Source organism: Gigantopelta aegis, chromosome 14 (genome assembly GCF_016097555.1).
Source record: "Gigantopelta aegis isolate Gae_Host chromosome 14, Gae_host_genome, whole genome shotgun sequence".
Classification (NCBI taxonomy): Eukaryota; Metazoa; Mollusca; class Gastropoda; order Neomphalida; family Peltospiridae; genus Gigantopelta; species Gigantopelta aegis.
Window position 1 is genome coordinate 57,411,475 of NC_054712.1, and position 14,706 is coordinate 57,426,180.

Here is a 14,706-nt window from a genome sequence, read left to right on the forward strand (position 1 = left end):
CAGATCATGCCTGGGACCTAATATTTATCCCATTTACACAGGATCCGTTGTTTAGAAGGTAGCGTTTTAGAATTTAGAAAATTCAGGACTATGAAACCCGGGCAGTTTTGATGGGATTCCGGTTACTACAGGGTTTGGTTTAGACCGGTTTGAAAATTAAAAAAAAAAAAAAAAATCCCTTAATAGAAAGTAGTCGTTTTGTGTATAAAAGGTTATATTCAAAATAATGTTTGACAAATTTTGTTTTACAAGTTTTATCTTATGCTTCATTTTTAAAACCATTTATCCTTTAAATACATATATCTATATATGCCTTCAGAAGTAATGTTTTCTGTTGGGCCATTTATTATTTTGTGACGTCTAAAAACATCCGATTCTGTGACTGTTAATGTCTAGCTGCTTGAATGACACAACCCCTTGCCATTGTAAAACCTCAGAAAAAAAAGGTGCAACAAACAATTATTAACTCCACAGCAATCTCCATGGCATTGCCGATTGCCATGGGTAGTTGCAGGGTTTGATGACATCCTGAAGTTTTAAGACCTTTTATAATGCCATGGCTTGTGACTGTCCTACTGCTGGGAATCGGTTGGAATTTCATCACTGACCATCGGTTATAATCGCTTTACACCAACTGATCAACTTCTGATTACACCATCGGTTAATTTTATGAACATAGAAGGATTTAAATTATAAGGACCATGTACTTAGACCGAAATTTTTTTTTTACTTGTTTCCTATTACATGCTGAATAAATATAGGGTAGGTAGGTAGGAAAAACATTTTATTTTGGAAAATAATTTTATTTATGGATATTAAATAAAGGTGTTGACTACCGGTATCCAAAATAACCTCTGCATGTATAGAAATGCATTATGCAAACCAACAATACCATTCATCACAGTGTTTTCCCTAGAAATGAAGTAAGGCATGGTAAAGTGACCTTTATAAAAGGCAAGGCATTTTGATTTCGAGGGCAACATGGTGCTAACCTATCTGTGGGAGAGTACATACAAAAGACCCCTTGCTGTTTAATAATAGGCAGAAGGTTTACTCTCATACTAACACTTAACTTCTGTACTGGTCCAGGACAGACTTGGTTGAACCTTAATTGGATAGAAACCAGTAAATAAGTTATAACAATTTCTTTTAATGAAACTGAAAAGAAGGGTTCTATATTTATCTGTCCAACAATAACATTTAAAAAAAATGTTATGAATATTATCTTTCCTAGTGTATCTAAGAAATGGTAGACTTACCAATTTTATAATTTGCAATGTTAGTTTTATTCTGTATGCATCCAGTATTAAAGTACACACTTGGTTTGAAGCAATCAATTGGTCCAATGAATAGAAATGCAGTACAAATGCTCAGGATGCTCAAACGAATGTTGAAAAGTAAAGTTTGTTTTATTTAAGGACGCCACTACAGCACATTGATTTTTATCTTTAATATCATCGGCTATTGGACGTCAAACACATGGTCATTCTGACACTGTTTTTAGAGGAAACCCGCGAAGTTCCAAGTGACCACTTACAAAAAATAACGAAACGCATCGAGATCTTACTGACATATTTAATAATTTGATTTGGCAGTAAACTCCATCAGTATCGGTAAACATTCCCTCCCCTAGTTTATCAGAAGGTCACTAAATTTCTACACGGCCACTTTGTCACTGGAGTAAATCATTAAATATAGTTATTATTATTAGTATTATTATTCGGAACACCTCGCTACGCTAGATGTAGAGTAAATCGGAAAAGATCGCATATATTCATGAAAACAATTTTCTGACTCTTCGCCCGATATCTCACGAAAGTTCAATTTGAAGGGAAGTAACTCCATCAATCAATTGTTAGAAGAAAACATTTTGTGGTTAACACGTCGCCAATAAAACTAAATTTGCGACAGTGAAACCACCGATCCCAAACAAAAATTGCAAGCTTAATAAATAGCTGGTAACTAGCAGGTAACTACCTTGCGACAAGGTTGTACAAGCATATTTTACACGGTAGTAACTACCGCGTTTCGAGCTAGTATATGGAACCTTTTTACAACCTTGCGACAAGCTTCCTGCAAGCTTGTGACGAGCTTCCCGCAAGCTTGCGATGAGCTTCCCGCATGCTTGCGACGAGCTTCCCGCAAGCTTGTTCAGTTTAAGCTAGTATTTGGAACCTTTTTACAACCTTGCGACAAGCTACCTGCACGCTTGGTACGAGCTTCCTGCAAGCTTGCGACTAGCTTCCCGTACACTTGCGACTAGCTTCCCACAAGCTTGCGACGAGCTTCCTGCAAGCTTGCAACAAGCTTCCCGTACACTTGCAATGAGCTTCCCGCAAGCTTGTTCAGTTTAAGCTAGTATTTGGAACCTTTTTACAACCTTGCTGTAAGCTTGCTACGAGCTTCCCGCAAACTTGCGACGATCTACCTACAAGCTTGCGCCATCATCAGTGGCAGCCATCTTGCATCTTGTATAATTCTTCAAAAAAACAACAACAATGGTTTTAAAGTGAAAAACATGAACAGTTAAAACAAAAAAATAGGTGCTACATGTTGTCAGATACTTAGGCTACAAAATTAGTTTACCTGTCTGATAGACATGTTCCATGTATGTGGGATAGTCTTGACTAAACTAATATGCTAAAAAGCTCCTGGTCCTATATTCTTATTCTTCTTGTTTTAGGTTATATTCCTCCACTATCTGGAGATCCACACTGTGGTGTAAAGTCATTTGTTTGTTTCTTCTTGTTTTCTTTTTTCTCCTGTTCCACCAAGCAGGATTTAACCAAACTTGGTCCAAATGATCCTCTTATAGACTTGGCCAAGTGTTGTTATTTTTCAGGCCAATAAAAATTCCAAGATGGCCGCCCTGGCCTCTGAATAACTGAGACATTTTTAACTTTTACTCAAGTTCCACCATGCAATTTTAAACCATATGTATTCCTAATGATCCACTCATGGCCCTGACCAAGTTTGTTATTTTTCGGGCAGATTTAAAATCAAGATAGCTGCCCTGGCCTCTGATTGACAGAGACATTTTTTTGCTTCTTCTCAAATTCCACCAGGCTAATTTCAACCAAACATGGCCCATGTCATCCTCTCATGGCCATGCATATGTTATTATTTTGGGGGCCAATTGAAAATCCAATCATTACAAGATGATTCTGTTTTAACCATATTGTATTATCATTCGTATGTATTAATATTAATTTTGTTTTAATTATTAATGTAAATACTATCTAAATCTGTTACATGTATGTTTGGTTGTTTAGCCACTGTTCCCTCTGAATTTGATAAATCATATGAGAAGTTATGAATAAAAAAAAAAAAACAACATGAAAATGATTTGGTCTTAGCTTTTTCTCCACAAGTGTAGACATGCTTTCACAGTTGAAGATATACATGCAGCAAGCTTGCAAAAATGAAAACATGCTTGCGGGAAGCTTGCACAGTTGAAGATATGCATGCAGCAAGCTTGCACAAGCTTGCAAAATGAAAACATGCTTGTGGGAAGCTTGCACATTTGAAGATATGCTTGCAGCAAGCTAGCAAAAATGAAAACATGCTTGCGGGAAGCTTGCACAGTTGAAGATATGCATGCAGCAAGCTTGCGCATGCTTTCACAAATGAAAACATGCATGCGGCAAGCTTGCAGAAATACTGACTACCTTACGCAAGCTAAATGTTAGCTTGCAAATAGCTTGCATTGCTTGTACTACCTTGTAACAACCTAGCCGCAAGCATGCATTTTTTGGGGGGATATACGTCTGCAAATCGGAAAACACAGTAGGGTTATCCCCTAAATGATACCAAATTAGTGCTTGTGATAGATTTGGAATGTTTTTGTGGAAATCGTTTTTGGATATACAAAAAAAGTTTTAGGGTCGGCAGGTTCAAATTAGGGTTGGTTGGGTAACCGGAAACAAACAATATTTTGTGTTACGCCTTATTGTAATGTTCACTGGGACAATTAATACGCTAATTTTACTTTTAATATATATATTTTTTTCTTTATCTATGCATGAAAACAAACACCAACATATTTACATCAATACCAGCATCTAAACTGGAGGGACAATTATTGTTAAACATTTTCCACGACAATCGAATACGGATTTTTATAATCAATCCTCACATCACTAGAGTTCAACTGATCAGTCTTCGATTATAATTGATTGTAATCAATCATGGATAATCATTAAACTACATGTATTCCACTATTGTTAACAATGTTCAGCTCAGACCCATAGTCTTCATTAGATCTTCTGGACAGTATTAAAAAGACTTACCATTGGATACATCCTCATTGATATCAACCCCTTCATTTTGTGAATCAGCAAAGATGGGACAGATTCCATGATTCTTTCGTTGTAAGTTCCTCCTTTATTACAGGAAGACCACTATAAACATGCCATGGGACAGCTAATTACATCATGGTGCAGCATACATGTATCTGCACTACAGTTCAGGCTTTACTCAACAGACTTGGACGCCTGTATTAAGTACAGCTATTAGTATAATATTACAATAGCCATGTACAGTATGCCATCAAATTCACAGTTCAGAGAGTATTTAAATTACTTTGCATATTGAAAGATAAAACAAAATAACTAATTTGCACTGAACTTGGGTTCTTGAAATGATAGAGATCTCGATCGCTGGATGGAATGGAAATTGTGGTTATATAACTATAGGATGGACTCTCCACCAATAGGAGGTGGTTCATTGGTCGGTGATGAGGTGGTTCATTGGTTGTCGGTGATGAGGTGGTTCATTGGATGTTGGTGATGATGTGGTTCATTGGTTGGTGGTGTGAGGTGGTTCATTAGTTGGTTTGTGTCTATTCACCGAAATCGACAATCGAACGCTGGCTGCCATGTTTCAACTCTTCTCTCTGTTTGTATTTTCAGGATGGGTCACAGAGAGGAGAGTACGGAAACACTGGTGGTCTTGCTGCTGCTGGAGGTGGTGGGGGAGGTGGAGGAGGTGGTAAAGGTGGAGGAGGTGGGGGAGGTGGTAAAGGTGGAGGAGGTGGGGGTGGTGCTGGTGGAGACAGCATGGACGAGCCTCTCACTGTGGAACAGCTTGACCTCATTCTCAAGTTCAACGATGCCATCCAAGAGATGGCCAAGAAACAAGGGATCAAGCCGCACGCAGGGCAGGCCCCTGCTAACGATGTGCCAGACTCGATGCTGTATCCGTCGTCTGACGAGGACAACAATCTTACACATTGAGCACCCATTTGTTTCGTTAATTGGTTCAGCCATGTTTTCCCCGATTCAAGTAAAACTTGACCACTTAGATATTCTTGTTCATGTAGGTATTAACCAAAATAATACTGCGCACACTTTCATATGGGGGAGGGACGTAGCCCAGTGGTAAAGCTCTTGCCTGATACACGGTCAGTATGAGATCAATCCCTGTCAGGGAGCTCATTGAGCTATTTCGTGTTCCAGCCAATGCACCAATGCTGGCATATCAAAGGTTGTGGTATATGCTATCCTGTCTGTAGGGTGGTGAATATGAAAGATCCCTTGCTACTAATGGAAAAATGTAGTGGGTTTTCTTTCTAAGACTTGCAAATCAAAAATTATCAAATGTTTGACATCCAGTAACCGATGATTAATAAATCAATGTGTTCTAGTGCTGTTGTTAAACAAACTTTAGCTTTCTTGTAACTAACTTATGAATGTGCTTAATGGCTTCCACTTGATAACTGCATTGAATTGTTTAAATCTAGGTGGTCAGTTTTCACTAGAATCTTGTATCTTGGTTGAACCGTCACCGTGACGTTGGACCTAAGAGTTCACCTGTAGTTCTTGTGTTTGTTGGACATTCAAAATGGAATCATGGTAGAGGAACAAACTGCTTGCTGTGTCACCTGCTGGCGATGTGATGAACTATTTATAGTACCCTTTATTTGATGAGGACAATATCACATAAAGTGGCGTTCTTTTTATGTGATTTGTCATAACGACTTGTCGCATGCGATTTGTCATAGCAACTCAAATCCTGTGTGTGCGAAGTCGTTACGTCATAAGATTTCATGACGTCAAATAAAGTTTGTCATTTTAAAGATATTTTGCAGGAAATGTAAGTGCATACAAATTTCTAGTGAAATAAAGAATACATGAATGTAGACGATTTACTGATGGCATTATGTAACAAAACTGATGACTACGAGTCAGAATTACCAAATGTTTGACATCCAATAGCCGATGATTAACTAATCGGTATGCTCCAGTGGTGTTGTTAAATAAAACAAACTTTATTTTTTATGTAACAAAACAATTATTGACCACATCTGGACAATAATAGGGTTTATGGATCCATGAAATCCGGACATTTTGACATGTTTAGAAGCAAATGAAAAAACCTGGAAGTGACAAAACTAAACAGTTGTACTTTAATGTAATGTGATTGGCTGAGAACTTACGATTTGTCGTGAGAAATAGGACATGTTCTAATCTTTACGATTCTGACATGACTTGTCATATAAGACTAAAATCGTTCTGATTTAGGTGTTCTCACATAATCACATAATGAGAATGCCCCGTAAGATAGAATGCTGATTTATCTTCCCTCAAGGGAGTTAACTCTTGTCTAGATGCAGTAATAATAAATGGAAGTTCACACGTTAAGTTTTGATTCCTTCACGTGGAGTAAGAGACTATATCAGGGCCCATTTTAGCCAGACAGAGCAGAAAACCGTCCGCTAGATGGGTTTTATGTTTCATGGTAAACCAAATAGTTACATCGGAACCAATCAAATAGCGAATATTAGCGAAACGTTTGTTGGCTGAACTTGGGACTGGTCAAAACATTTTTGGGTAGATTATTTTCTAACTTGGAGAAACTGACAGATTTCTCTTTACAATACGGATACAATTGTTCTTTCACAGGGAGTTTTTTTCATATATGCATTGTACAGTAAAACCTGTCTAAACCGACCCTGAACAAACCAGAATCCTGTAAAAAGTGGCCAAGATTCATAGTCCTGAATTTGATAAGTTCTAAAACGTGACTCTCTATACAGCGGATCCTGTCTAAACTGGCCAAGATTCATAGTCCTGAATTTGGTAAGTTCTAAAACGCGACTCTCTATACAGCGGATCCTGTCTAAACTGGCCAAGATTCATAGTCCTGAATTTGGTAAGTTCTAAAACGCGACTCTCTATACAGCGGATCCTGTCTAAACTGGCCAAGATTCATAGTCCTGAATTTGGTAAGTTCTAAAACGCGACTCTCTATACAGCGGATCCTGTCTAAACTGGCCAAGATTCATAGTCCTGAATTTGATACGTTCTAAAACGCGACACTCTATACAGCGGATCCTGTCTAAATGAGGTAAATAAATATTAAGTCCCTGGCATGATCTGTGTTAGATGGGTTTCGTTGTACTTGGACATATTTTTGTTCTCTCACAGGGAGAAGCATGTAACTGTCTCAACTCGTATCTTTACAGTATTTCAATGTTTTTATTCCTAATAATCTCTAATATTAACATGGCTTTAAGAGAACATAAAAGAGAAATATATAATCCGCTTTGATCTGCCCTCGAAGCCGTACATGTTTTACCACATCATCCAGAGTATCTAGTCTTAAGATGGCAGGGGGTGGGACGTAGGCCCCCAAAAATGGATATATCACGTTTTGCGCCTAAACTCTTCATATGTACATGCATATAATTATACATATAAACACAGTCTGGTGGCCCAACAATAATAAAGCTAATGATAAGAATAATGAACAACAAAATATATACATTAAAGAAAAGAAAATAATTTATAGTTATAAGTGCTATAGCGACTTGCCACATATCATTTGATAAGTGTTTTAGTTCAGAAACTATTTCTTGCTGTATCATGTCCCAACAGAGCTGTGCTATTGTTACAAGAGTTGTTGTGTCTACAGAATACAGAAATGTAATGTGAGACTGAATGTCGGTACATAGTTGACTTCCTAATACTGTGGATGAGAGTTTTCGATGCAGTCAGTATTTGCTGTTGCTACATGTTTTTTGGTGTTCCCCCCCCCCCCCCCCCCCCCCCCCAATCAGTATATACATTTGTATATACATTATACAGATATGCATAATTATTTGTACATCACACAAACAAACACAAGCACACACACATACAAGCACATACACATGCAAGTGCACACACACACAGACAGACGGGCCTACAGACAGACGCACACACAGACAGACGCACACACTCACACACACGCACTCGCACACACATACAGACAGACAGACCCACACACAGACAGACAGACATACACATACTCACACACAGACACACACACTCACACAGACAGACAGACATACACACACACACACACCCACACAAACTGACAGACATACATACACACACACTCGCGCACACACACACACAGACAGACTGACATACATACACACAGACAGACTGACATACATACACACAGACAGACCGACATACACACACACACACACACACACACACACAGACAGACACTCACAGACAGACGGACATACACACACACTCACATACACACACACACACACAGACAGACAGACACAAACAGACACACACACACACAGACAGACAGACACACACACACACACACACACACAGAACTGAATTCTGCTTTTATTGAATGTGTACATGTTTGGATCATATTGATTTTGCAAGATAAAATAATTTTTTATGAAATTACCATCTTTAGTTTTATTAATTGTTCCTTCTTTTCTATGATTCCTCTCAAGTGTGTCAATATACATGTAGCTGCATGAGAATAGAATACACCAAATGAATATGCTTAGTTCCTGTGAACGTTTCCTTAACATTTCAAAGTTCACCTGGGGTGGGATGTACATGTAGCTGCATGAGAATAGAATACACCAAATGAATATGCTTAGTTCCTGTGAACTTTTCCTTAACATTTCAAAGTTCACCTGGGGTGGGATGTACACGTAGCCCATCTCGCCTGATGCACGGTCGATCTAGGATCGATCTCCAACAGTGAACCCATTGGGCTATTTCTTGTTCCAGCCATGCAGTGTTCCACAACTTCTGTAACAAAGGCCATGGAGTGTTCTTTTCTGTCTGTGGGATGTTGCATATAAAAGAACTCTTGCTGTTAATGAGAAAGAGTAGCCCACTGTGTGGAGGCAGCGGGTTTCCTCTCATTATGAAATATTTGACAATTTGTACCACAATGACTAATTGGGCCATATGGTCAGAACAGGAGTGAACACTTGACACTAGCCCAATAGTTCACATTTGCTGTTGTGAACCACTTCATCTTTGTGTTCACGTGGTGGAACCTCTGACTAATGATAGAACCCATTCATGTGCAGGGATGTAGCACAGTAGTAAAGTGCTCGCCTGAAGTGCGGTCAGTCTATAGGGTCGATCCTCATCAGTGAACCCAGTTGGGGTATGTCTTGTTCCAGCCAGTGCACCATGACTGGTATATCAAAGCTTGTGGTATGTGCTATCCTGTCTGTGGAATGGTGCATATAAAAAATACTTTGCTATTAATGGAAAAATATAGCATGTTTCCTCTCTAAAACTATGTATATGTCAGACTTACCAAATGTTTGACATCTAAAAGCTGATGATTAATAAATCAATGTGCTCTAGTGGTGTCATTAAGCAAAACAAACAAACTTTCATAATAATCAGTTCAGTTGATAAGAGTACTTTCCTGAAGTGTTTAGATTGTAAGATGGAATCATGTTGCTGAATGCATTACGATTAGGGGTTTTCCTGTCCGAACTACATGTAGTGCCACATGACTGGTATATAAAAGGCCACAATATTAAACATCCCTTGCTTCTAACAGAAAAATATCGTGGCATTCCTGTAAGACTGTATACATCATGTATGTCAGAATTATAGAATTTTCAACATCCAGTTATCAACGATTAATGAATCAATGTGCTCTAGTGGTGTCGTTACAAAACACAAACTTTAACTTTCAGTTCAACACAAAATTGCCACCGTTTGTCATTGGTGCAATTATAAAGTTAAAGCATATTATATACTCTTCCAAAAAAGTTGGGGAACTCTAATAAGAATTTACAATTGCCAAAATTGTAAGGTATACATGTATTAGCTGTGGGGAATGGTTATAAGATAACAGTGAATTAATTGGGCAAACATTACAACCGGTAGTTCAGTATTACAGTAGGTTTTATGACCATGAAAGATCTTGAAGGACGATTGGGGTCTGAAGTGAAATTTGAAAGGATTTTTTTTTATCAGTAAATCGCAAATTCAAACAATAAAAATGACTAAAATAAAACAATAACAATGGATGATCAACAGAATGAAAAAGATTGACAGAAATAATGTTCCACAGTGATTAATATACCTTCCTGGAAATTGTCAAAATCGAGAATGACACCCCACACACGTGTACGGGGCAACTGTGTGATGCATGTGCAAACTATGGAATGTGTTTCGGTGTGTTGATAAACAGACCTGAACGTTCTTTACTAGGATGTCTGTGGTCAAAATGAATGTTCGGTCTAATAGTTGATATTAACATTAATATTTCAGGTTACCCTACTTTTTTTAAGAGTATATATAACAAGTAATTTCCAACGAATTGGCTATTTAAATACTACAGAAGTCGACCTTCTTGTAATCATTAAAGAAAGATTTCAAAAGGAATATTAGAATTTTGTATTATTTGTGTTATGAGGAACTATTTCCTAAACCAGACTATATTAAGCTGCTACAACAAGTAACAATATGACAAATGGTGGTGTGCTGCCCTGTAGCAATTCAAAGTGATATATGGCTGGTATATACATCTAGCAAAAGCAATTGTCTATAGGCCTACTGCCCTTTTCATCCCCACCCATCGCTGGGATAAAGGCCCACACCCATTTTTTTGGGGCCAATTTGTTTGGTTTTTTTTAGCTCTGTGTGTGGCATTTCCAATATGTCCTAAAAATATCAAATAAAAAGTTAAATGTCTGTTTTGTTTAAAGACTCCACTAGAGCACATTGACTTATTAATCATTGGCTATTGGATGTCAAACATTTGTAATTTTGACATATACATGTAGTCATAGAGAGGGTTTCCTATATCGCTAGATACATTTTTCCATTAGTAGCAAGGGATCTTCTATATGCACAATCCAACAGACCGGATAGCACATACCACAGCCTTTGATATGCCAGTCGTGGTGTACTGACTGGAATGAGATATGAAGTTTGTTTGTTTAACAACACCACTAGAGCACATTGATTAATTAATCATCAGCTGTTGGATGTCAAACATTTGGTAACTGTGACTAGGAGTCTTAGAGAGGAAACTTTTATATGCACTTCCTAGAGACAGGACAGCACATACCATTGCTTTTGATATGCCAGTCATGGTACACTATTAGACATTTGGTAACTATGACATGGAGTCTTAGAGAGGAAACCTTTATATATTATGCACTTTCCCACAGATAGGAAAGCACATACTACGGCCTTTGACCAGCTAGTTGTAGTGCACTGGTTGGAACGAGAAAAACCCCAAGAACATTTTAATGGATACACCGAGGTGGGGAACGAGAAATAACCTAAATGGGCGGCCTAAAGAAAACATTCCTTTCTTTTTGTGTGTGTTGCAGGCAGAAAGAGAACAGGATCGTCAACAGATGGAGATGAGAGCCCAGAACTTCAACCAGATGTTACAGCTCGATGGTCAGGATCTCGTTCCCAACGGAGAACTCTTCGACTGCCCCATCTGTATGGAGAGCATTCCGCCAGGGAACGGGGTCGTCCTGCGAGAGTGTCTGCACATGTTCTGCAAGTAAGAGAGTATACTGTAAATCCTTCAGTAAAAGTCTAGGCTTGTATTTAGTTTTTTGCACCACTCCGGCCATGGGACGTACATGTAGCCTAGTGGTAAAGTGCTCGCTTGATGCATGGTCGGTCTGGGGATCGATCCCCGTCGGTGGGCCCATTGGGCTATCTCTCCTTCCAGCCAGTGCACCACGACTGGTGTATCATAGCCTGTGGTATGTGTTATCCTGTCTGTGGGATGAAGAATATAAAAGATTCCTTGCTACCAGAGAAAAATTGAGCGGATTTCCTCTATAAGACTATATGTCGAAATTACCAAATGTTTGACATCCAATAGCCGATGATTAATAATCAATGTGCTCTAGTGGTGTTGTTAAACAAAACAAACACTCCAGCCACTATTCAAGGCAGACTTCTAATTTTTTCAGTAAATTTTTAATTTTCTAACATAGCCTTGCTATAAGGTCATCTTCTAATGTATGAAACTATGAAACTGTTTGGTACATATTATGTTATCTCGCAGAAAAATTAAAAATGCTGACCTCAACTCAAAATCACTGAAATATTGAGTTTTAATTAAATTAAAATAACTTGAAATAGATTTCCAAATATTCACAACTCTTCAGCAATTGTCAACAGCAATTAATTGCACTAGAAAGACCTATATACATGTAGGTCTCTTCTCAAAAGAGGTTTTGCACTAAAATGACCTCTCTTCTGTCACAGAGACGGGAACCGGGAAAGACATTCTCAAAACTCTAGTGGTATATGAGCATGTTAAAAATATTGGACTTCTACACAAAACAGACTAAAAACCTGTTGTGCCAAAATTAGTGAAATTTACAGCCATGAATATTCCCTAGCATGAACCCTGACTGTTGGCTATTTTTAGATACAGTGAAACTCCTCGAAACCGGACACCCTCAGGGCCAAGTAAAAAGTCTGGTTTTAAGAGGTATCCAGTTTAGAGAGGTTCTCTTTTGTACAGATATTTAAAAGGGGGCTGTTTTGAGAGGTTTCACTGTACAAGAGAACAATAAGTTTTATTTTTATTTTTTTTAAATCAGGGAATGTTTAATGGATGCCGTTCGATACAGTGAAGAAGCCGGACTGAAGTGTCCATACCTAGATGATGAATATTCATGTGCCACCATGCTGCAAGACAGGGAAATCAGAGCAGTAAGTTAAACAATAATAAAAATAAAAAAACCCCGATCAGGCACGTGTGCTGGAAGGGGATTTCAGGGCTTGAAAAAACCCCGATCAGGCACGTGTGCTGGAAGGGGATTTCAGGGCTTGAAAAACCCCCCGATCAGGCACGTGTGCTGGAAGGGGATTTCAAGGCTTGAAAAAGTTCACCCACTAATAGGGAAGGGCAGGACGTAGCCCAGTGGTAAAGTGCTCGCTCGATGTGCGGTCGCTGTGGGATCAATCCCCGTCGGTGGGCCCATTGGGCTATTTCTCGTTCCAGCCGTGGTATGTACTACCAAAGGCTGTGGTATGTACTACCCTGTCTGTGGGATGGTGCATATTAAAGATCCCTTGCTGCTACTTGAAAAGAGTAGCCTATGAAGTGGTGACAGCGGGTTTTCTCTCTCAATATCTGTGTGGTCCTTAACCATATGTCTGACGCCATATAACCGTAAAATAAAATGTGATGATCTAGGATTGTGGAATCATAGAATCGTAATAAATTCGTTCAGAATGACATATTTTTCTATGGCCACTTTTTAATATGTCTGTCTGTCTGTCTGTCTGTCTGTCTGTCTATCTGTCTGTCCCACATATATTTTCTGGATGTTTTTTTCAGAAGGCTTTGAGATATTTTTTGACAGAGTTATGTCCCTTGAACTTGGGAGATATGAAAATTTCTTTTTCAGACTTTTTTTCCAGAAGGCATTGAGATATAATTTTGTGTATAGCTTTATTATGTACTGTTACAGATCAAGATTGACTTTCATGGCGATTTACCCATTTTTGAGTTGTGGCCCTTAAACTTAGGCAATGTGAAAATTGGTTTTCCTGACTTCGTTTTTAGAAAGCCTTGAAATATTGAACTGAAATTTTGTATATAGCTTTATCATATACTGTTACAGATGAAGTTTAACTTTCATGGCAATTACTCATTTTTGACAGAGTTATGGCCCTTGAACTTAGGAGATATGAAAACAAATTCCAGACTTTTGTTTTGCAATACCTGAAAATATTGAGGTGAAATTTTGTATACAGCTTTATCATGTACTGGTACTGATCAAGTTTAACTTTCATTGTGATTTACCCACTTTTCACAGATGTTTGGCCCTTGAATTTAGGAGATTCGAAAAATTGTTGGGTCAGGTAGGGGACGTGCATTGCTTTAGCAGTACTCTCAAAATGCTTGTTTTCAGTTGGTACCTGATGAAATGTATGCACGATATCTCCAGCGCAGTCTTGACTTGGCAGAAAGCCAGGAGGAGAACAGTTACCACTGCAAGTCGGCTGACTGTCCTGGCTGGTGTATCTACGAGGACATGGTCAACTTCTTCAAGTGTCCAATCTGTTCCAAGGAAAACTGCCTCACCTGCAAGGCCATACATGAAGGCATGAACTGCAAGCAGTACCAGGAGGATTTGAGGATACGAGCACACAACGACGTAGCTGCTAAACAAACTCACGATATGTTGGAGGTGTGTGCTTTGTCTCATTTTAAAGTCTGATGGCGAAATATGGGTGTTACTTTTTCTGGTGGTGGTGATATGAATTTTGCATAAAAATCTGAATGTTAAAAAAAAAAGCTTAAATTTTTCTTCCTGTTTATAAAATACATTTTAAATATTTTTTATACATTTTTTTTTTATAGAGAGAACTAGTCTAAGATTAATCAAGAGTTGGTTCTGTTTTTTTATTACAAATTATTATTTTTAAAATTATT

At 38.3% G+C, this 14,706-nt stretch overlaps 1 protein-coding gene across 1 annotated transcript in view; it reads left to right on the plus strand.

The window, feature by feature from the left end:
- LOC121388190 (ranBP-type and C3HC4-type zinc finger-containing protein 1-like) overlaps window positions 1-14,706 on the plus strand; it is a 35,111-nt gene that overhangs the window by 16,339 nt on the left and 4,066 nt on the right. Inside the window, exons 8-10 of the mRNA XM_041519458.1 lie at window positions 11,621-11,802; window positions 12,863-12,974; window positions 14,183-14,461. Of these exons, the coding sequence (XP_041375392.1) occupies window positions 11,621-11,802; window positions 12,863-12,974; window positions 14,183-14,461 (573 nt within the window). The remainder of the gene's footprint in view (window positions 1-11,620; window positions 11,803-12,862; window positions 12,975-14,182; window positions 14,462-14,706) is intronic.